Here is a 22,943-nt window from a genome sequence, read left to right on the forward strand (position 1 = left end):
CTTTTTCTTATGCAAATTCTTTTGTTTCAGTTTCAGCTGAATGGTGTAAGAACCTGAACCGAGAGGTTTGTTAAAGGCATGCAGTATTAGATGCAGAAGCCAAGCAGAGAAGGATGAAGGGAGATTTTCTTTCACATCTTGCACAATAAGTAGAAAATAGTCAGTGACCGTGTGCTTTGCCTGAGCAGTTTCAGCTAGCTGCTCTCATAACTGTGGTTATTACCATGATAAATAGCTGAAAGTGGTTAAACACTGCGATCAATCACAGTGCAGAGAACAATGTAATTAATGGTAAGCATAGGTGTTAAATAAACCATTATGTCTTGAGTCATTGGGCATTGAAGTGCACAAGTCATGTGGATCACTACCTGCATAATCTCAGCTGCTTCTGATATTTTTGTAAGTTCAGCACCTTGTCTCACTGCCACTGATGAGCGATACAGTGGAATTGAATCACCAGAGCAGGAGCTAAGGTGAAGCTAATTAAACTTCTTGACTGCTTCAGTCACTCCTTCCTCAATATTACTGAAAGAGCTGAGAATGTCACTGGTGAACCTGGTGATGGGAACGGCGTCTGTTGCAGTTTGATCATTTTCATCTTTGTCCCAGAGTAAAGTTGGAGAGAGTTGTTTTTTAATGTTAACCTTGGTGTATTTTGCATTAGAGAAGGCACGCAAGGTACTCCAAAGAGTACACTTTACACTCAGTGTGGAAGGCAGGGAAGCTTGTGATATCCTTACCTCTGGCGCAGAATTGTGTGTGAAGAGCTGCAGCACTGGCCACATTACTTTTTCTGGGGCATTAGGCAATTTTTCTGTAAAGCTTGGGCTGAAACTGGTTCCTTGAAGATGAGACCTGAAGCTTGTTTTCAGTATTGAGACACCTAAAACACCTCTGAAGATTGGTCCTTTGCTACATGGGAAGCTGTCAAAAAGAGTGAAGTACACCATTAAAGTGCTTGCTGTAGTCTGTGTTGCTGGGGAAACACAGCTCACTGCTCGGTACTATTTGGCATTTTCTAAAGACATGGCTTTGTGCCCAGCAATATTGTTCTGTGTAGTGCTGATGGGGAGCTGCAGAAAAACAAGTCACAGAAGCCAGATCTCTGTGCTTCAGGAGAGACTGTTGCATCTTGCACAGAGTGAGACGGACAGAAGTATTCCTGGAGAATTCAGTTTTGAGTAGGAATCCAGGAGTGCCTCTAAATTGCAAAGTTAGAGTCAAGTTGCTTCCTTTTCTGCCCATCTAACATCATCTTTTTTCACTTCGATTCAACTTAGCTAATGAATATCCGTTTATGCCAAATTATACCAAACTACAATGCTGTGTATGTTACTGAGAGTTTTTGTATGTGCTAACGCTTAATTAATAGTGTTATTCTTCATTTGATAGGATTCTGTTATGTTCCTTTATTTCTTTGAGATTTATTTCGTGTGTGCTTTTCATGTAAATTGTGATAGCAGAAATGCATGTTTTTAGAAACAAATTCTTAAAGTATTCAGTAGAGTCATGTGTGTATTGCCTACAGTCAAACATGGCACAGTCAGAAGGTAAAGTGATTTAATTTTTATTTGCACGCTCAATGTGCATTAACAAATTCAACATACAAGATAGCATTACATAATGTAGATTAGCTTACAGCATTATGCAGTTTCACACATGTTGAGTTAGGTTTTTTGCCTTTTTTCTTTTTTCACACAAAGTTGTAACTGTCCAAGTTAATTTTACAATAGAAGACACAAGGTAAAGAATAACCACACCTGGGAGATTTTACAGTGAGTCCGCTGTCACTTACTGTCTATTTTACGTTTTAAAAAATATATATCTGCACATCTTCAGTTTCCTATTATTCCAGAAGAGTGTTGGAGCTACTCCTATCTGCCCAATAGCCTAAGTCTATTTACCCTGAGCATGTTTCCTTGACAAGAAGTTCATCTTTCCTTTTCGACTAAAGGAATCTTAAGGACATCGTCTAGGCTTAAGCATGCTTTTCACACCGAAGGGAAAAAAAGGGAACTTTTTTGTTGTTGTTAGTATGTCCTATTCAGGTGTTTGGAGTGGTGTTGGAAAGCATGTTCTGAGGAAAAGTCATGATAGTTGCTAAACTTCAGCAACACAATTGCTTAGTGCAAAAACTAGGATTGAACTAGATCTACACCAATTTCCAAGGGAGAATTCATTCTCTTGGTTTGTGGCTGTGGGCCACTAATAGAGCATGAGCTAGAAAGCATTTAAGACAAAGATAAAATCTACTATAACCTCAGGCAGAAATCCTCGTAATCAGGACTGATAAAGCACAAAGGAAGTTCATGCTTCTGTCTGCCATGCAAGGCTGAGAAATAGAGAGCTGAGCTTCAGCTTCAATGCAACTTCTGTTGCTAATAAGACACTCTGCCTGGAAGGAAGTTTCAATGAGTAACTAGCTATGAGTGAGAAAATTCAGCTTTCCAAAAATAATTTCTTAGGAAGAGATGCCAAAGTATTGCCAACTAACAAAGTGCTGACTGTTTGCACGATGAGCCCTCCCAGCAGCTGTTGCTATACATGGCGGCTGGAGAGGAAACCGAGTAAGACTTGCTCAGTTATTCTTCTTTTATTAGTGGTGGAAAGGATCATTTTTTCAACAGGGCTCTAAAATTCAGTAGTCAAGTCCTGTAAGTAGTTAAATGACCTTAAAATTTTTTAAATACAATACATATGAGCTACATTCCACAGAACAGACTGGCTGCCTGGAAGCAACTAAATGTTCACTGAAAATTTGTGGTTCCTACATGCCTGTTTGCAAGCTTACTTCTGCTTCATGATTCCACTGGAGAGTTCAGAAGTAATTTTAATTTCTACAGCCTGTTTTAACTATTTCCACTCAGTTTACCAGCAATGTTTACATCAATTATTTGCCGCCAATTATCATCCTTATATCTTTCCTGGCTTGAATGTAAAAAGAAGCCAAATCGAGTTACTTGCCAGGATGCTACTGTCTTATACAAAACCAGTTCATGGGTTAGTGTTTACCATGAGACCTAATGCAGCTACTTCCAAACTTATATTTGTGGAACTTTACTCTATGAACTTCTGTTCAAAACTACTGACTATTCAGGGTTAATAGCTTGAAGTGCTACAGGTCACACTTGTCAAATAACATTTTTACACTTCAGAGGTGATGGTAAGCATATCCTAAGTCTCAGAAGTCATTCACAATTTAAGAACTAATTCAAGCTGCCTTGAAACTCTGAAAATTAATTTCTTGAAGAGTCTGACACATTTTGTAGTGACAGGTTTTGCCCCATGTTTACTCCTTTTTTGAGAGCTGGCTCCTAGAGATCATATATAATGCAAATTGACTCAAGTATGAATGAAGGGAAGCTTTGTAATTTTTTCACTTAAAACCTCTTCTCCAAAGGTATTTTCCTATCCCAGATATGCCATTATAACATAACTTGATCAATCATGTAGAATTTCATGTTTAATGTTTTAAAAAAATCAGCAAGAGTTCCCTTACCAATCAATGACATGTCAGTTTTTTGTTTTTTGTTTTTTTTTTTCTTGGGCCCTCCATGCACAGACAGGGTTAAAACAAATGAAATAGAGTGGCATTTCCCCAATTCTGATAGTCTGTGAGATCACACCTGTGCTAACTTCCCTGTGGCAAAAGCAACATGATCAGTTTGTTGGTGTTTGAATTTTAGATGCATATCTTTGATGTTGTGACCTTATAGCTCCACAACAAGTACATCGCAACTGCAAGTATTTCAGTACCTGACAACAGAATTATTTCTTCTCTGAAGGAAAGTGCCATTTTCCCCTGTATTTTCCTTTTGTGCTAGTGCAGAATTCTAAACCACCTTTATATGGAAATGCGGTTGGTACTCCCAAACCAGCAAAGAACAGAACTGCAAGAACCAATGGGCAGGCAAACTAACAAGAAACTAGAGGTTAAACAGCAGAATTCAGAAACTTTGGGAGAAGCCTAGTAAAGACAGGCCAATCTTGGTGAATACCAGCAAAGACAGTTCGGCACAAACACAACTTCCATAGTGACAGATAATTGTATTAAAATCTGCAACTTGATATTGGTAGTTATACTAATTTCAGTTTGTATTAGGCATGCAATAGTGTGATTACACTGTTATATATATTTGTGTTTTTTTTTTTTCTTTTCATTTAATGCTCTTTAGAATTTTAGTGCCCTGCAAAATCACATCACTAGAGAACCAATCAGCTGCTGCTTCTTAGGAAAGTTTAGTTCTACAGCTAAAACAAGGTTTAAGTCTGTTCTACGAGTCAGCTGTCGCTGCCGCAACCTCTGCTAGTATTCGCTCAGGCTGTGCCATTTGGCAACTGGCTTTCTAGGATTCTCACACACCTCTCGCCAGTGTTCCACACCACCTGCAGTGACGCTGTGCGCTCCCAAAATCAGCCGTCCCACCACTTCGTTTTTCGTGGTACGGTCAAAATCGATAACTAGAAATTCAATACTGATGTCAGGAAGGAGATCAACAGGGATGTCGTAAATGAAGGATTCGTTGAAGACAGGATTCAAAGTGCACTTCTTCACGTGAGTCTTCTTTTTTGCTATGCGCTTTCTTCCGTAGTAAACATTCACCTTAACGTATGGATCTGCCAAAGAGAGAAATAAACTAATAACACAGCCCAATAATGCTCCTGGAATTAATGGATAGGGTTTAGCTTGCTGAACTTGAGCCAGCTCAAGTAAATGGTGTGAGTCTCAGCTACTCACTCCAGCTCCCCCGGGGGGGGCATTGTCAGCGTATTTTCTCATCGCAAAGCAACCAGCTGCTGTTAACAGTGCAAGTGCTTTATGAATTTCAACACTGCATGGGGACTGGGGGGAAGCAAGTCACACGTAAATTGCAGTAATTAATCCTAGAAATACCAAACAGGTAGCATTTTGGTGAGGTCAGTGCCCAGCTGGCCAAAACTTTCACTTTTCACTGTCATCTAGGACAAGAAATATTTCTACCCTCTTTCAGGAAATAGCCCAACAAAGTCTCAAAATGCTTTTAATAATTTGCAGATGGAGAACATTTATAGTGGAAGGTACTGAAAAAAGAAGAAAGTTTCAAACAAAACCTTAATTTTTCCATCAACCTCACTTTGTTATTTTATTAATCAGTTTGCTCTTTATACAGATGCTTGTTTAGGATTAAAATTAAGATAGCAGGATAGCAGGCACACAGTGCTTTTTTTTTTTTTTCTTCCCAGGTAACACAAGTTTTGAAGCTGGAAGTCACTTACCCAGCTGACACTGGCTAATTTTCACTTTTTTATCCAACTGAAATTATGAGTTTATGCATAATGTCCAGATCATAGAAGGAAATTATGTTCATCTTGCAAGAATCAGGAGGTACAAGAGCAGCTACTAAAAAATTTATTCTGTAGGTGGAGACCACGCATGGAAAGCTTTGCCCCTTTTATTTTTTTTTTTTTTAAGAAAGAGTAAAATTTAAGGTCTACAATGGAGAATTAAGCCTAGTATGCATTCTTTCTGAGGTGTACAGGAGAAAGCTGCAAAAACAGGACTAAATTAAATTTTCTCAGTCAGGCTATTATTGAATCTAAAGTTGATTCTGACTGTTTTCCTATAATCCTGAAAGAAACTTTGCTAAGCGGATTCAGGAGTCTGAGAATCTGTGACTGTGAAAATAGGAGAGGCAGAAGAGCTGCTCTTCCCTTCAAATAGGTGAACAACAAAGAAAATAAAAAAAGCAGAACTGTTTCTAATGTCATATGAGTTTACTCCTTTTTCTTCTGAGTCTATCACTCCTCTTTTTTTTAGGCTTGCTATCTGTTACCCTCCTCTTGTAGGGGCAGGGTTTGAGGTAGACGCAGCAAGCAGTGGTCATGCTGTGGAAAAAATACTGCTAAGGGCAATGAGGAATGACAGCAGCACGGAGGCACAGAGCCTGCACAGGCTGGCCAAAAGCAACGTGGAGCTCTGCTGAATTTGGAAAATACTGTCTTCATAAACAAATAAGGTGATGCCAGAAAGATGTGACTGTTGGTCTCGCAGTAGGAAGGATTTGGTCTTTTTTGTATAACCATCTGTTGGTGAGTGACGGATCACTCGCAGTGATCCACTGCCCTTAGAAACAGTTTGAGGAAAAGTGTGCAAAGGAAATCTTCAGATAAGACAGGTGAAAAGATCTGAAAGTGAACTTGGGATATTTTTTTTCTACACATTTAGAGCTGGAGAAAATAGCTTCTACCTGAGAGGCCAGTGATATCCATCTTTGGCAAATGTCTGGCTTTCAGCACCACAACAGTCATTCTCTGCGCCACAGGCTGGTAAGACAAGGAGACTTGCAGCTCCCCTCTGCTAATGCATTTCTGTGAAAAAGAAACAAAATTTATTAGGACAAAATGGCCTTATACAAGGGGCAAATGTTGGAGGTCACTAGAAACTCTTATTCCCTGTGCTAAATGCCTAAAAAAGCTGGAAAATTAGATGCAGGCCATTTTAAGTGCCTCAGGCAGATGGAACCTCTGGGAGAAGAAGCGAGTGAGTGGCATAAGGTAAATCATCCTGTGCTGTTCACCCTCACCCTTTGCCTCTCGAGCACAGTAAGCATCACTACAGCCTCTTCCCTTGAATTCGGGGTTTCCATGAGGGCAAATCAGCTGTGGCTGCCTTTTGGGGTCTGCTACTAGAGGTGTCTGTGGGTTCTAGGAGCTTAAGTTTGACTTTTGGTGGAGTTTTGATGGCCGAGCACCTCAAGTTCTTTAGGTGTGCTGTGACGGTTTCACCATCCATTTAGTCTGTAAAGGTACAGGATGAAGATAAATAAAACCAGATCTACTTCAGTTAGACTTGCTGTATATCCTTTCAAAGAGTAACATAAGATAATTAGGTTTGGTTTCCAGATGGCATTCATTAACTTTAATTGAGATGGCACTAATTTAGATTAAATTCATTTGCTATCAAGGCAAACAGTATTAGCAATGGGTATGAAATTGTGTGGTGTCAGTATCACACTGATAGCAGGGCCATTGCATCAACTCGAATACCTGCCTGTTCAAGGTTTTGACTCTTAATCTTCCTCCTGCCCCCACAGGTGTCTGGTCCTGTTAACCTGGCAGAGCAAAGGATGTGTGGGGGGGTCCCCAAATGAAAGAATTTTTCTCACTTCAAACTGGTGAAGCACTATTGTAAACATAACACTAAACGTTCTAGTGATCACTCAAGAGGTGAAGCTGTTCTTTCAACTGCTGTTATTCAGCTAACAGGAAAAAATTCTGTGTGTAAACTTAAATAAGGAAAATGTTAATTATTATTTTGGTGGTTTCTTTTTATTTCAGCAGTTCCTGTGTGTTTAAGAGAAGTTTTCCAAATGCAAGGAACAAAGGCTATTGCTGCTCATGCAAAATTCTGGGAGGAGAGTAAATACATGAGCAAGTTCCTGACCCCAGGAGGGAAATGTTCAGAAATTTGACTTCTTGGATACACCAGAATACAACAGCCAGAGAGAGTCTTGGGGGTGGGGTGTATAATTTTAGGGTTTTGGGCTTCTTTTGGTCTGAAGTAATTAATGCAGTTACTTCAAAGTAATTTGCGTTCTGAGATTGTCTGTTAGAAATTACTGGGAATGTTCACCGGGATGGGATGTACACCTTTGCTGGCTTGGATCAGTGCAATAATTTACTGGATTTTAAATGCAGTTCTGTATTCCAGATTTTGAAACTTCCTGACATTGAAAACTTTGTTTAGTAATGGTTGTTTTGATATGGAACTACACAGATTTTCAAGAAAACACACCTGACACCAAGGTAAATCCATTTTTGATTACTAATAAATGTTAAATAATTTGCATCCTTGATTAAATCTATTTTTATTTAGCGTGACCTTTTTATGCTATTTTTAGTCTATTACTTATAAGAGACATGGTCAATGCACTGAAAAGAATACTATTGAAAGAACCCAAACCAGCCACTTCTTTTGTCATAACATAAAGCATCCCAAGAACCTAAGAAAAGCAAAGTAATTACAAGAACTCTGGTTTTGTTGAGATTCTTTTGGTTTGTTTTGGGTCATTGACATAGTCTCCTTCCTTTAAATAACTTTTTTTTTTTTTTTTTTAAGTGAAATGCCCCATATAGTAGAGAAAACTTCCAAGTAAAATACTGCCACTCTAGGACCTAATGAAGTATTTTAGAGCCCAGCAACAGTTTCCAATGTGCTAAGGCAATAAGTAAGCTCAAATGCCTTTTTCTATTAAACCTGGAGGATGAGTAGCAAAAATAAATTACGCAAGAAAATAAAAATCTTAAGTACCACCTCATCCTCCTACCTGAGCATAGTGTATTTTCTGACAACAGAAGACATCTTCCCCAATGTAAGCCTTAATATCCTATATGGATCGCTCATCTTTCTAGTTTACAGCACTAGAAACTACAAGTGGGATTAATTTCACCTATATTTTAGATGTCTACATTTGACAAAACCATCTTAGATGTGCTTTGTTCTCAAGTAAGGAAAAAATAGTCATCTAGGGTGGGATTGACCTGATCTCATTTATATCTCTGCTCCAGGAGAGGAGGAAACATGTCAGTCTCCCTCTGACTGTGTTGATGTATTCCCACTTACTTACAGTAACAATTCGGATGTAGGTAATTACAAGTATAGGTGTCTAAAATGGTCAGACCAGACAAACCTCCCACTCGGTGACGTTTGTCTTTGCAGATAAATGTCCCGTTATCACACCATCTCTTTTACTTGGAGATGGGGACTTTGCCTTTTTTCTTGGCATTATTAGTTCTAACATTCATCATTTCTCTGCCTAAATAGTGACTGTGCCTCATCAAATTGCCATAACCACATAACTAAAAGAGCACAGACACAGAATACCGATAATATGTATCTGTGGAAAAATGGGTTTCATGGTTAAGGATTTGCAGCATTGCTGCTTATTAGACCATGGAGGCTTCTGGGTCAAAAGAACCGGGATCAAATACAATGCAAGGAGTCTTGTGTCACATGACACGAAGTGACTTACTTGTATGTTCCTTTTGAGGATCTCCCTGGTCAGCTGAACCTTCCCAGTGCTTGGATCCACCCCTGCAAGGGGCACCATCACCTCTCCAATAACATCATCTCGAGAAAAGCGATCAAAGCTCAGCACGAGGAAGTGAAGCACTAAATCCTGGAGCTGGCTGTACGGGATCCCATAGAAGGTGAAGGTTTCATCAAAGACTGGCTCTAGTGTCTTGCGAAGTACACGAGTCTTCACTCGATGCCTTTTATCTGGAAGAATTGTCATCTTGATGTAAGGGTCAGAGCTCTGAGTGTGCTCATCCATCACTGGCAGCCCGTGAGCCTCCTGAATGGTAACTACCAGCGCTTTTTTAGGGAAGTTGTAGTCCACTGAGAAAGTCAGTTCACCCAACATGATATCATCCCCTGGAGAAGATGGGGAGGAAGTTTTACTTCCTCCTGGTGTGAGGCTTTGATCTGGACTTAGTTCATCTCCATAATCTACTTTTATTGGGAGCTGGTCGACGTGGGGGGTTGCATTTGGCCCCTCTGGAGACTTATCAGAGCCTATTAAACCAGATTCAGCAGCATCCACCAAGAGGTTTCCCCTTACAGTCTCCTTAGGAGTGCCATTCTTGTCTCTCCGGATTCGGTTAATTTTCTTCTTGTTACTCAAGGTCTCCGGATAGATACTGATGCCTTTCAACATGTGAATGAATTTATATGGTGGGGTTTTGTGCTTCTTTTCTGCTTGCTGGTGACAGCATGTCCACACAAAAACTGTTACTGAGATAGAAACCACAAGGACAGTAGCACCAATAAGGCCTGCCACAACTGGAGAGACATCTGCAGAGAAGACAAGGCAGTGAGAACAAGCTCATACCTTTGTGGTGGCCATGCCCCCCTGGGGCCAAGCGCATCTGGATAGAGATCTGTACGGTACTATTGTGTTGTTCTTGATTCAATGATCTCGGTATCAAAGCTTCCCCAGAATAAAAAATTACTTTAATTTATATTTTCCCACATGGGAAACATTTTCCACTCCTAAGGCATGTTTAACCTATGTTTCATATGCCAAGAATTTCAAAACAGCTGATGGCCTTATCATGACAAATTAAGCTTTCACATTACCAGCATCTCCACAGCTCCACAGGAATATGGTTTCTTGATTTGCAGGAAGCTTTTTTTTTTTTAATGCCCTGTTCAGAAACATTACACAATTCTATTTCAACAATGGAAAGGGAGTAATAAATATGGTCATAACACTGGATCTAGGGTTATCCTTTATTAACAATTTTTTTAAAATCACTTTGGCCTGAAATGGTTGACTGTTTTGTCCTAGCCCCATACAGCAGATACAGGGCCAATGGTATACACAAAATTTCATGTGGAAATGCAGTGTCCAGAAACGATGGACAGAAAATTCTGTAGTTGGATTTAGGGATTATTTCATATTTTCTAGAGCTTCAGTAATGACAAGCCGGAATAAAAAAGCACCGTGTTAGTTTTTAGCAACCATGACAGTTATCTTCTATTTTTAACGGTTGACTCTGGAGAATTATTACCAAGACACAGAATTGAACCAGTAGTGTTAACATCCTCAAGCAATTCCAGTCAGGGACCACCAAGATGATTAAAAAGTTGGAACAGATGGAGGATGGAGAATGGAGAGCAGATGGATGAGGAAGTTTGTTCAGTCTTAAAAGGGAAGGAAAAGGGAGCATTCCTTTTGCTGTCTTCAGGTTCTTGGTGGGAGGTTATAGGAAAGGTAGAGCCAGGCTCTTCTTATAACTTATTGTAGTACTTGTTTAATCATCATTAAAGCATTTATTTATTTTTTTTTAAGCAAGCAAACAAAAAAGCCCTCTAGCTCTATGCCTCTTTCCTTATAAATTGTACAAACTGCTTCCATAGTAAAAGAAAAAAACAAAAATCATTGTCATGCCAATCATGGCAATAACTAAATGGAACAGCTAGTAAAAACGGTAAGATGGGCTGATTTTCCTATTGTCATTATGTACCATAAACAGAAGAAAATAATCTTCCAACCTCATACTTGAAGCTATAGAGAGCAACTTGACTTTGTATTTTCTCTGTTCTTTCTACATTATTGTTTATTGAGGTTAATAGGCAAGAAGACTGCCAGACTATAGTCTGATGATCTGATAGGCCCAGGGAAAATTGTGCTCTTCAAGAGAATATGTCTCCTCTTTGCAAAATATCAAAATCACTTTTGGTTGGACAGAAACGTTCCCAGACTGAAACTGGAAGCCTTTTGCAATGCTGACCGATTCACAGATAAATCTGTCTCAGGCCCCGCTGCAAGTACAGCCTTGGATTGAATTAACTAAAGCAAGAAAAATTCATAAGCTTAACAAAACACCCCCCAAAAAAGTGAGTTTATTTTGTTATTTAATGTCCCCTTTTTGAAATGAGGCAAGTGATCTTTAACAGCTTGTGCTGGTTTTGGCTGTGAGTTAATTTTCTTTGGTAGCAGCTAGTATGGGGCTATGGTTTGGATCTGTGCTGAAAACAGTGCTGATAACACAAGGATGTTTTCCTTATTGCTGAGCAGCGCTTACACAGAGTCAAGACCTCTTCTGCTCCTCACCCCCCCGCAGCGAGGAGGCCGGGGGTGCACAAGGAGCTGGGAGGGGATGCAGCCAGGACAGCTGACCCCCACTGACCCCAGGGATATTCCACACCATGTGGTGTCATGCTCTGCATGTACAGCTGGGGGAGGAAGGAGGGAGATGTTCAGAGTGAGGGCATTTGCCTTCCCAAGTAACAGTTAATGCGTGAGGGAGCCCGGCTCTCTTGGAGACGGCTGAGCCCCTGCCTGCCCATGGGAAGGGGTGAATTAATTCCTTGTTTTGCTTTGCTTGTGTGTGTAGCTGTTGCTTTCCCTATTAAACTGTCTTTATGTCAACCCACAAGTCTTCTCACTCCTACCCTTCCAATTCTCTCCCCCATCCCACTGGGGGGGAGTGAGCAAGCAGCTGGGTGGTGCTTAGGCTTCAGTTAAACCACGAGAGTCCTTTTTTGGCACCCAATGTAGGGCTTGAAGGGTTCAAGATAATGACAGGTTTGATTGGAATGTACTAGATCAAATTTATAGCTGTTATTGCTGTTTAGCTATTAATTGGCAGGCTCCTGTGCCTGCCATGGGGCTTGCTTGCCTTGCTGTATGGTAGGGTCTAGTGCTGATTAGTGGCTGCTTTTCGCTTTCGCTGCTTGCTGCAATGCTGTATTGTCTGACTGCTGTGCCTGGGCATGTTCTGATAACAGCAATGGCCAAGTGCCTGAGCCGGCCAATGGCCGGGGCATCGCTGCTGGTTCTGTGCTGCTGCACTGGCCAGGCTGGCACTCCAGTGGGACCTTGAGTCAAAGGGACTGTGCCCTGTGGATAGGTCCATGTGGGAGCAGGACACCCCAAAGCGTCTGTGACTGTGGATAAGTCCACACCAAAGCAGGTACATCTCGAAGCGTCTGTGGCCGTGGTTATGTCTGTGCCGCAGCAGGTACACCTCTGAAGGCATTGTGGCCCAAGGATAAGTCCACGCTGGTGAAGGTACACCTGAGAGCATCTGTGGCTGGGGATAAGCCCGTGCTGCAGCACTTACACCTCAAAGAGACGGCGGCTGTGCATGTGGTCTTGCTGGAGCACCTCAAAGCATGTGGCCACGGATAAGCCCATGATAGAGCAGGTACCCCCCTGGAGGGACTGCAGCCATGGGTGAGGTCGCATTGGAGCAGGGTCACTTCTGAAGGGACTGTTGCTGCAGGTGCGGCCACACCAGAGCCAGGTACATCTCTGAAAGTGGTGTGGCCCATGGAGAAGGCCACATGGAACAGGCACACCTCAAAGCGACTGCGGCTGAGGACAAGTCTGTGCCACAGCAGGTATAACATAACCGTGGAGAGACTGTGGCTCATGCATAAGGCTCCACTTGGAGCAGGTACACCCTGAGGGACTGCAGCCTGTGGGTAAGTGCAAGCTGCAGCAGGGGCAAGGGGAGGAGTTCACTGCAATGTCAAATTTATAACCTGGCTCACAGGGACCAGGGGTGGAGACTGTAATGGAAATACCTTTAAACTGTTGTAACCCAGGATTTGAGTTGCACATTATAGGAATTACTATAGCAGGAACCACCTGAACCTAGGAAGCAGAAGCCTCACAAGAAGCAGTGCAAGTGCAGCAGTGACCAGACCTGAGCTGGCTTTGGTGCCCAGAAACTCCACACAACACCCCACCTCTCCTGTTTCGAGTGACCACCAGAACAGATGGAGCCCGAAGCCATGGACTAAACGAACTCAATGGACATTTTGTGGACAATTCACAGGGGTGGTTTGTAGACTAAGGGAATGATTTCTGTGTATTATATCAAAGTATGGGGAGGGAGGTGGTGGTTAATGAGTGTATGTTGGATAGCACGAGACCTCAGCGCGATGTAAATGGTGTGGAATAAGGAGTGGAGAATGGGCTGGTTTTGGGTGCGAGTTAATTTTCTTCAGTAGCAGCTAGTATGGGGCTATGGTTTGGATCTGTGATGAAAACAGTGCTGATAACACAAGGATGTTTTCCTTATTGCTGAGCAACGCTTACACAGAGTCAAGACCTCTTCTGCTCCTCATCCCCCCGCAGCAAGGAGGCCGGGGGTGCACAAGGAGCTGGGAGGGGATGCAGCCAGGACAGCTGACCCCCACTGACCCCAGGGATATTCCACACCATGTGGTGTCATGCTCTGCATGTACAGCCGGGGGAGGAAGGAGGGAGATGTTCAGAGTGAGGGCATTTGCCTTCCCAAGTAACAGTTAACGCGTGATGGAGCCCGGCTCTCTTGGAGATGGATTCTTTGTTTTGCTTTGCTTGTGTGAGCAGCTTTTGCTTTCCTTATTAAATTGTCTTTATCTCAACCCATGAGTTTTCTCACTTTTTTACCCTTCTGATTCTCTCCCATCCCACGGGGTAGGAGTGAGCAAGCAGCTGGGTGGTGCTTAGGCTGGGGTTAAACCACAACACAGCTAATTTGAATACAACTCAGCCATACGCAGATATTAAAGGCTTCACTGGATATGCAGAAAAGGACAAATGCTGAAACTCCTTATTCTGATCTTTTTTTGTATTTTTTTTCTATCGTGTCTTCAAAGAATCAGCTCTTATACCTTCATTTCCTGCAGATCTGATGGGACACTTCAAGCACACTAGAAAGTACCAAATAAGTCTTTGTGATCTTTCTTTCATTGAATTATCTAAACTCTTACATTTGGCTGCCATAATGTTCTGTGGTAGAGTTCCTCGGCTTAATTACATGGCATGAAAAAACAAGGGCTTGCATTTTGAGCCCACTTCACCTCATTTCATTTGATGCCTGTTCTTGCACTAGAAGAAACAGGAGTGATCGTTCCCTACTCTGTGCTGCTCATAACACCCCTCTTTTCCTGGCTGAACACTCCCAGTTATGTAATCATTCCATACATTCATTAGTTCTGTCTCCATGATTCCTTCCAGTTGTAAACTATGCTGATGTAAAGCTGTCTAAAACCAATTTTAGTTAAGCTTTTGCAACTTTCAGAGCACTTTGCTATGCATAATGTCCATTTTAAATGGCACCACAGCCTGTCTCCTCGCAAAAAGAGCAGAACCATGCTTTTTTGTTCAAACTTTGTAGGAGATATCTTTGTTCCGATGTGAGGCTGATTTAACTGACACAAACCCAACTTTTGGGGGTACTGAATTATTTTTCAATTAATGAAAAAAATGCTGAAAACTGTCTTTTAACTGGTGGTTGCTCATTATACCCTAATGGCTAATGGTGGCCGACAGTTAAATTATGACAGCACATGGCTCTTGGATTCCAGGAAACACAGAATGTAAAAGGTAAATATATACACGGTACATTAGATAAATTATATAGTATGGAGAATTGTACATCAGAATTGAAAGGATATGTAGTAACTATGCTTTAACATTAGACAAATTATATAGTATGGAGAACTGTATTTAAGAATTTAAAGGATGTGTAGTAGCTGTGCTTTAACTATGCTGCCTTATGCTCTGAGGGGAAGGTCAGCCAATTGCTGGAGGCCCGAAAGAAGCAGCAGTTTGAATCTTCAGGACCGCAGAAACCCAACTGACACAGACACTCAATACTGCGGTACCAGCCCTTGTCACCCACCGGACTACAGGGAAAAAAAAAAAAAAAATATATATATATATATATCCCCAAAATTTGTGAATCCCAACCCGGGAGAACTATTTCCCCACGCCGTGTCCGTGCCCGGGCGGGACCGCGGCCGCACGGGCACGGCCTCGGGCCGCTCCACCTCTGATGATTTAGCAGGGTTTGTAGTTTCTCCGTCGCCACCGATGCAGCCCCACGACCGGCGCCCGACCCCACCGGGGCCCGGCCCGGCCTCGCCGCCCGCCCCGCCACCCGGCCTGAAGGGCGGCGTTGAGGCCCCCGCACCCCCGGCCCGCCCAGGCCCCGCGCCGCCGCCGCCGCCCGCAGACCCCCCTCTCCCGGCGGCCGTGCCGCCTCGGCAGGCCCCGCCTCGTCGGGCTGCCGGTGCCGGTGCCGCAGCCGCCTCAGCCCCCGGGGAAGGGCGAACAAAGGCCGGGGCGCGGCGCGGCCCGGCACAGACATCACGTCATGCGGCGGGGGGGCCGCCCGCGCCCCTGCTCCCCGCCGGCCCGGGCTCTGCGGGCGGCCCGGCGGTGGGTGTTGGGGGGACGGGGGACGCGCCCGGAGCGCGGGGGCGGAGGGGGACGGGGGCGGCGCGGCTCGTCTCTGCGCCGGCGGGGCCTCGCCGGAGCGCTGCCAGGCCGGGGTGGGGGGCGGGGTGGGGAAAGGGGCCCGTGGCGCGGCCCGGCCCCACTCACCGAAGCCGGGGTGGACGCTGGTGATCTCCGCCATGGCCCAGGTTAGGCCGGGGCAGCCGGGATGCGCGGCCCGGTGCGGAGGCGCCGCGGTACCGGCCCCCGCCCGGAAGATGCTCGCAGCCCGGGATGCAGGAGCTGCCGACTGGTCCCGATGCGGCGCAGGCCCCGCCCGGCCCCGCCCGGCCCGGCCCGCCCCTCCCGCCGGCCGGCCCCGCCCCGCAGCCGCCCGCGGGGGTGACTCGGCAAGTGTCGGGGCTCTGGCCGCGCCGCCCGGGCGAGGAGCCGGGTGGCAGCGCCGCGGCGGGGCGTGTGCGTGGGCTGGCGGGGCCGGTGACCCCCCGCTCCCTCCCCGCGGGGATGGCGCCGGTGGGCAGCAGAACCGGGCAGTGCCTCACTCCCCCCCCACGGGAAGACCCCCCGAGGCGGCGGGAAACGCCGGAGCTCGGGGCAGCGGGCGCGGCGGCGGCTCCCGGCAAAGATGGCGGCGGCCGCCCCCGCCGCCCCGCGTGGTCACGGCGGGGCGGGCGGCCCCCGCACCGCCAACATGGCGGCCCCGCGCCTGGCCGAGATGGCGGCGCGGCGCCTGCGCGGCGGGCGGGCCCCGCGGCGCTTCCGCTTCCTGCGGAGCGAGCGGGACGGGGCGGCGGGGCCCGGGCGGCACGGCCAGCCGCTTTCCTGTCTTCCAGGTGGGCGCCGGGATGTCGCTGTCGCTGAAGATGCTCCCCTGCAAGAAGAGGAGAGCGGCGGTGGCGGGGCCGCAGAGCCCGCGGGAGCGCGGCGGCGAAGACGAGGAGCTGTCCGGCGTCGGCGGCTCCTCCTCGGCGGCCGCTGCTGATGTCTGCTCCTCCGCCAAACCGGCGCCGGTGGCCCGAGCCGCCGGGCCGCCCTCTTCCGGCCCGGGCGCGTGGAGGGGGCCCGGGGAGGCCTTGCTGAAAGGCGGGCAGCGGCCCCTCACCAGGGCGGCGCCGGGCCCCGGGCAGGAGGCGACGGGCGCGAAGGAGGCCTGCGCTGCCGCCCAGCTTCCCGAGGGCCTCGCGAGTCCCGATGCGGCGGCGGAAGGTAAATGTGGGCGCTGCCCGTCCCGGGGCGTGTTGCGGGGCGTTCGTGGGGCTCTGCACGCCGTCACCCCGGTTGCCGCCCTGGCGTCGGTGCTGCGCCGGGGCCGACTAAGGCAGCGCTTCACAGGCGTTTTTATATAAGCTTCTCCTTTTGGGTGCTTAGTTGTGTGGTGTTTTGTGCTTGTTTTTGTGTTTTTTGTTCCCCCCCCCCCACCCCGCCCTGTTTTCTGACCTATTACAGGTTAGCAGGCAACCCATTTTCGAAGTTGGTGGGTTTTCCTCCCTTAAAACATTAGAAAGCTAATTAAGAACTTAAACTGCTTGCCTCTAGTGTTGCCGAACCCTATTTTAGAAGTTGGGTTTATTTTTCAAATTTCCAACCGAAAATACTCAGTTTTACAAACTTGCATGTGTTTTCCAGGTCTCACCCTTGTGTTTAGTCTTTTATGGACTGCTATAGGGACCAGTCCTAACAGTAACTTTCATGGAGGTATTTCTCAGCTTTTACATAGTGCAGGATATGTTGCTTTCAGCTAGTCTTCAGACAAGTCCTTGTAAATCCAGGATTTCATTTGGAACAGTCACCTGGCATTTAGCTTTTAAAAACTAATGTTTGGCTAGTGAGTTGTGAGACTGGCAAAAGTGCAAGCTGCTGCTTCCAAAAATACTGATTATCAGAGGTTTTTTTCTGCATTTGCTTTCACTCTCGGAAGGTAATTCTTTCAAGCATTTGAAATAGTCTAGAGGGGCACTTGTATGGGGCTCTGCTGTGATCCTTTACAAGAACTGATGCAAATAGAACTTGTATTAATATCAAGTTACAAATTTGTTGTGGAACGTAGGTATTTTTGAAGTTTGTGTAAAAAGTCCAGGTGAAGTTTGTTTGCTCTGAGGTTCACTCACTGAAAGTGTGATGTGTGAGCTCCTGAGGGAGATAGAGGTATTAATGATCAAAGCAATGCTTACTTTGTCTCTCCGGTGTCTTTAAGTCTACTGAAATAAGTGGTAGTTTCCTGTTTTCCCAAATTGCCCATCATATTCTTTTTCTCTTACCTGGTATACATCTTTATTGCTGAGCTCAATGAGATTGGAGAATTGACCTGGCAAAAAAAAGTGGGGGTGTGTGGGAAGTGGTGGTGGTGTTTTTTCCTCTCCATCTGGATCAACTCCCTGATCTGATTTTCTGTGCAGCTGCACCCATAGCTGTACCAGCCCAGAGCAGCAGCTGCTGTGGTGTTGGGGTCCTGGTTTTATTGAGTGAGAATGTGTTTTCGTACTGGCTTAAGGTGTTCATTAAACTTCAGGTTTCAGCTGTTTCTTAATAATCATTGTAAGCCCATCTAACTCCAGGCTGCAGCAAAAAGGGACAGTGCTTTCTCATTTCCTTGTGAAAACTGTTGCCTCTGATTCCTGTGCTGCTGTGATTAGCTCACTGATTTGACTGAAAGCTGATTTTGTGTCTGGAGAAAGGGGAGTGGAACAGGGGTCAGTTCACCGTTGTTTTTGAGGACTGTGCAGAATAGGAGCAGGAAGGGTCTGTAGTCGTGTGGTTTTAAATTGGCCCAAGGTGACTGTGAAGCTGCATCCTAAGGTAGTTAGTCAGCTGTGCTTGTTCTAGCTGTGAATAACCTGTCTGGGTGAAGGAGTACCTGCCCCTAGTTGTTGATTTCTGTTGCTACAGTTGCATTTATACAACAGGGAGTACAACCATGTTTTAAACAAATGGTCAGGTTTTTTTGATTGGATCATTTGACAGGAACAGTTTTGAGTCTAGATGTGCAAAATGGATAGAGGAGGGAGCCAGACTGAAATAGCTGGAGGTGGGGATCTCTTCGCCTGGATTTGTTTCCAGCAGGACAGCACTCCTGCTGCAGTGCTCAGGGTATCTGCAACACTTTCACTGGCCAGGTTAGACTTGTGCAGTTGATTTAACAGATTTGAATGGATCACAGTAAGCTTTTGTAATTGCAGCAGCCTCTTAACCTCACTCAGCTGTGTCTGTATGGTGTATCTGACTACAACTTAGTGTATGCTGTTTACAGGGAAAACGCCTAAGCTGTATACAGAGGTGGAAGCAAATTCACAGAGAGATCCGTATCTGACTGAAAACCAATCTGCAGTGCAGGAGTCACCGGTGAGAAGTTCTTTGCAGCTGGCTGTTAGAAATTCAACTGTGATGAAGCCACTGAAGAACACCAGAGCTGGTGAGTGGCCCCAGCAGACTGATAAGGAAAATGAGAATTTGGGGCTGTTTATTCCATTCGGTAAGATTTGTGCAAGGAAACAGACCTGTGACTTGATACAGTAGATGGACAACTCTGGAATTGTGTATACCATGGCAGGGGCTGCTTAGGTGCAATGTTTTTTGAAGTTTTCATCCTGTGCTCTGTAATTCAGTGTCTAAATAAACTACTGGTATCCAAGTAAAATGTGCTGGAGCTGATCTGCAGTTTTTGGTTACTAAAAGCATTGCTTTCCTTCAGAGGAGAAGTTGTTATTCTTTCATTTCCCTGAGTCATCAAAACAGCACTTGGGAAACACTTTATTTCCCGGAAACTAATTTGCTGTTTCTATATGGTGCCTGAAGTTTTGCAACTGTTTTAATCTTGATGGTACACTTAAAACACTTCCCTCCAGAAAAGGTGTGAAAAGGCTGCTGAGACCATTCTGTAAAATCAGTCTAGTAGAGATGGCAAATACATACCTTTATTTGCTTGACTAATGTGACTCACTCAGGTCCTGCAGAATTTGAATCAATCATTCAAAAGACTGTTTCTAGTTCTTATGGCCATCTTCATTCAGGTGATCTGCTTATCAGCTCTTGGAAGGCTGCTGCCACTTCAGTATCTGAAGAATTCTAGCTTTGTTTTTTTTTTTAAACTCATACTGTCAGAATGTGCTGGATGTGAAGTATCTGAATTCTTAGATTCCATTTTTATTAATTTTCAGAGGAGCAAGATGGAGAGGATATTGAGAGAAGGAAGAAGAGGAGGAAGGCAACTAAACGGAAAAGAGAAGGGAAAAGTCAAGAGGAGGAGGGATCTTTGACTTGTGACATCAAGCTGGATGATACCCTTGATCGCACCTTAGAAGATGGAGCTAAACAACATAACCTGACTGTTGTCAATGTGCGAAACATCCTGCATGTGAGTGCTGCAGGACTATGACAGGGAATAGAGAAGTGCCCAGCTTTTTAAGAATGTGCAGTGTAGTCTTGAGTATAGTACTAATGGTAGCACTTCAATGAACAAGGAAGACTTAGTAGGCACCCACATTCTAATCCTATAAAAAGCTATAAAGAGAGAATCATGTAGTGTACATGTAAGTTACCTGGACCTGACTTTGTTAGTAGGTATTGATCCCTGACTTCCATTTGTTTACAGGGGTGAATGGGTCTGTTTTAGTGTACCCTAATAGCAGGAGTAATTGAACTAAAATGCGTGCTTCTGGTTCCTGGTGAGGAGATTGACTGTGATAGGCTGTGATCTCACTGTTACTTGTTTTGAGTGAACTCTTTCATGATGAAGTCCTGATGGAATTCCAGTGGTGCTGACAGAAGGGCATTACTCTTCATTAATGACCCCAACCAACGTTTTAGTCTAATGCATAACTTCCAGTTGAAAAGGAACTGCAAGAAGAGTATCTGCTGTCACAGCTGTGTCGTAAAACTCTAATTCTATACCTGTATTAGATGTAGATTTCAGTTTATCCCATGAGCAGGGTCTGGAGATCAATAGTACTTATTTTCACACAAAATTAAAACTTGTGCTTGCTTTTTTCCTACAGCTAGTATTGTTCTAATCCAGGTGATCTCAGAAATGTTACCTTTTTGCCATCCCTGTGGCAAATAAACTGGTGACTGCCATGATTCTTTTGGTCAGATTCACTAGCTGGTTTTGTGCAAGTGCTATAAACTAATGCTTTTCTCTGTCCCAGGGCTCTGTGGAAGGGCTGTAAATATCTGTCACCTACCTTTCCTGGAACCTTAGGACGGCATTCAGAAAATGTAGTCACAGATACTGAGTCTCTTCTGCCTTCCCCTATTTATTTTAAATATATACAGTGTTTTCTGAAATTACATAGCACAGTGTTTCAAAGAGTAGGTGGTTATACTTTCTCTAGAGAATTAGACCCTTACTATTTTGGAAGCCTGTGAGTGCTTAAGGATTTAAGTTTTTCTGTTGCAGCTTTGTAGCAGCATTTCTCATGTGGCTGGGATTGGCACATTTTACTGATTACTTGATGTAGGGCAGAGGGGCATGGCCTTTTGTTTCAACTATTTTCTTTCCTTCTGCTGGAAATTTATTCCGTGGGGCATTCACAAAGAATATAGTACAAATGTTTTTATCACTGCTGTGTTTACTTTATATTTTCTTGTCCAGTCACTGAACGATCTACTTTTTGTAATTATACTGTAATAAAAGTATGTTGTACATGGAATATTTCGCCATCATATTTCCAACTAGTTTTAACCTTAAGTCTGTTTCTTTTTAACAAACAGAATCTAAAGGATACTTTTTTGTGTGTTCCTGTAGGAAGTGATCACAAATGAGCATGTGGTTGCCATGATGAAAGCAGCCATCAGTGAGACAGAAGACATACCTCTGTTTGTAAGTAAAAAGCCTTTTCTGTTGTTCAAAATGCATGGTACCTTCTCCGGTCTGTCTTCTTGGTCTGTGATGTGGTATGGAGGGAATAGGTAGTACCGTAACTTACATTTCATTGCCAGATTTGCCACCTGGATGAAGTGAATAGTGTCTGTGTATGAGTGTAAATTATGAAACAGAATTATGAGGTGTTATTTTTATATACTCTGATCATGTCTAAAAGGTAATGAATTTAAAAAAAGGGAAAAGTCTTTTAGTAACTTGTTGCTGAGGGAAAGCTTGCAGTTAAGGAAAATAGCTGAATTAGGTTGCTGTTGTCTTGTTTTAAACTTTCAGGAGCCCAAAATGACTCGTTCCAAACTGAAGGAAGTTGTGGAGAAAGGAGTGGTAAGTACGTCATCTGCTTTTATTATTGCACCCTCCCCCTGCCCAAGTGGTTTTGATTGTTGGGTCTTCTAAAAGAAGTGTAAAGTGTGCTTTTATGCGATTTATTCTTAAAATGAAAAAATAAGTTAAAACAATGTAAAAAAAAAAAAATTTGTTTTAGATAAGCAGAATAGAACCAGGTCAGAGTTAGAAAATGCAGTGGCTTGACAGTATCTGTTGTACTAAAGTTACTGACTGTAGAGAGATCACGTGGGCAGTTTAGCCTTTGTTTGAAGTCTGTTACTTGCCTACTTTGGAGAACCAGGCATCAAGCTCAGGTACTCATTGGGTTTAATAGACAATGTGCTTTTCAGAGACAACAGTTAAATTGTTTTTATTATCTGTAGGTGATTCCAACATGGAATATTTCTCCAATTAAGAAGGCAAATGAGGTGAAGGTAAGTGAACTACTGGGAAACTGGAGACGATACTAGAGGCACCTTGCTGAGCAAGGAATCTTTTGGAGGGGTGGAGCAGGCTTGTGTCTAGCATGTTGGGAGTATTGGTGACCAGGAGCATTGCAAACAGGGTATGCAAGGCAGGACAAGGCAGTTAACACAGCAGCAGGTGCACAGAGGGCCCAAAAGACCTGCCTCCAGGGGCAGACCGAGCATGATGAGCTGGTGACATGCCATAGGGATGTCTTTTTCTGCTGGGTGGACCAGCTTCCCATGTTGGTACTGCAGCAGCCTCTACCTGGATGAAATTTCTGATAGTGAATGCTACTGCCCAGGCCTCATGCTGTGAGGTTCTCCCTAGGACTGCTTTATACACGGTAGGACTGCCTGGAAATATGTCCTGATATCAACTGGTTTTGCTCAGCTCTGCCTGCTTCAACAGATTTGTTATCTAGGTGTAGGCAGGATTCAGCAGTGTAGCAGGAGTGAATGGCCATTCAAGTACTAGAAATGTGTCTTTAGGATAGTGTCTGCTCATGCAGTGTTTCCATCATATAAATGCCCAACCATTTGTGCCTGTTC

General features: G+C 44.4%; 2 protein-coding genes across 7 annotated transcripts in view; one reads left to right on the plus strand and one right to left on the minus strand.

The window, feature by feature from the left end:
• Positions 1 to 1,551: 1,551 nt before the first annotated feature.
• On the minus strand, positions 1,552 to 16,411 carry SYT11 (synaptotagmin 11). 2 transcript variants are annotated; one of them, XM_042785273.1, is made up of 4 exons: positions 15,873 to 16,411; positions 9,012 to 9,835; positions 6,228 to 6,348; positions 1,552 to 4,617 (listed from the first exon to the last, which is right to left on the minus strand). In XM_042785273.1, exons 1-4 carry the CDS (start codon positions 15,904 to 15,906, stop codon positions 4,307 to 4,309), a joined length of 1,290 nt encoding a protein of 429 aa, XP_042641207.1. In that variant the 5' UTR covers positions 15,907 to 16,411; the 3' UTR covers positions 1,552 to 4,306. The 2 variants fall into 2 exon arrangements, with proteins under 2 accessions (XP_042641207.1, XP_042641206.1); XM_042785272.1 differs by having other exon boundaries at positions 6,225 to 6,348.
• Positions 16,412 to 16,487: 76 nt separating this feature from the next.
• LOC104355461 (GON-4-like protein) overlaps positions 16,488 to 22,943 on the plus strand; it is a 29,189-nt gene continuing 22,733 nt past the window's right edge. For 3 of the 5 annotated variants that reach the window (XM_042785264.1, XM_042785266.1, XM_042785267.1), the window contains exons 1-6: positions 16,488 to 16,931; positions 18,973 to 19,134; positions 19,880 to 20,076; positions 21,466 to 21,540; positions 21,874 to 21,924; positions 22,311 to 22,361. In XM_042785264.1, coding sequence (XP_042641198.1) covers positions 16,571 to 16,931; positions 18,973 to 19,134; positions 19,880 to 20,076; positions 21,466 to 21,540; positions 21,874 to 21,924; positions 22,311 to 22,361 — 897 coding nt within the window. In that variant the 5' untranslated portion in view covers positions 16,488 to 16,570. The other 2 variants (XM_042785269.1, XM_042785268.1) reach the window with 2 other exon arrangements.

The sequence above is a fragment of the Tyto alba genome, unplaced genomic scaffold (assembly GCF_018691265.1).
Source record: "Tyto alba isolate M040663 unplaced genomic scaffold, T.alba_DEE_v4.0 Super-Scaffold_8, whole genome shotgun sequence".
Lineage (NCBI taxonomy): Eukaryota > Metazoa > Chordata > Aves > Strigiformes > Tytonidae > Tyto > Tyto alba.

What these genes read in the sequence shown, in the direction of transcription:
- SYT11 (XM_042785272.1), bottom strand. Translation starts at nt 15,906, where the DNA reads ATGGCGGAGATCACCAGCGTCCACCCCGGCTTCG. An exon ending in CAGCGTCCACCCCGGCTTCG is followed by an intron (nt 9,836 to 15,872) that starts GTGAGTGGGGCC and finishes TCTTCTCTGCAG; the next exon opens with ATGTCTCTCCAGTTGTGGCA. An exon ending in TCCTCAAAAGGAACATACAA is followed by an intron (nt 6,349 to 9,011) that starts GTAAGTCACTTC and finishes TCTTTTTCACAG; the next exon opens with AAATGCATTAGCAGAGGGGA.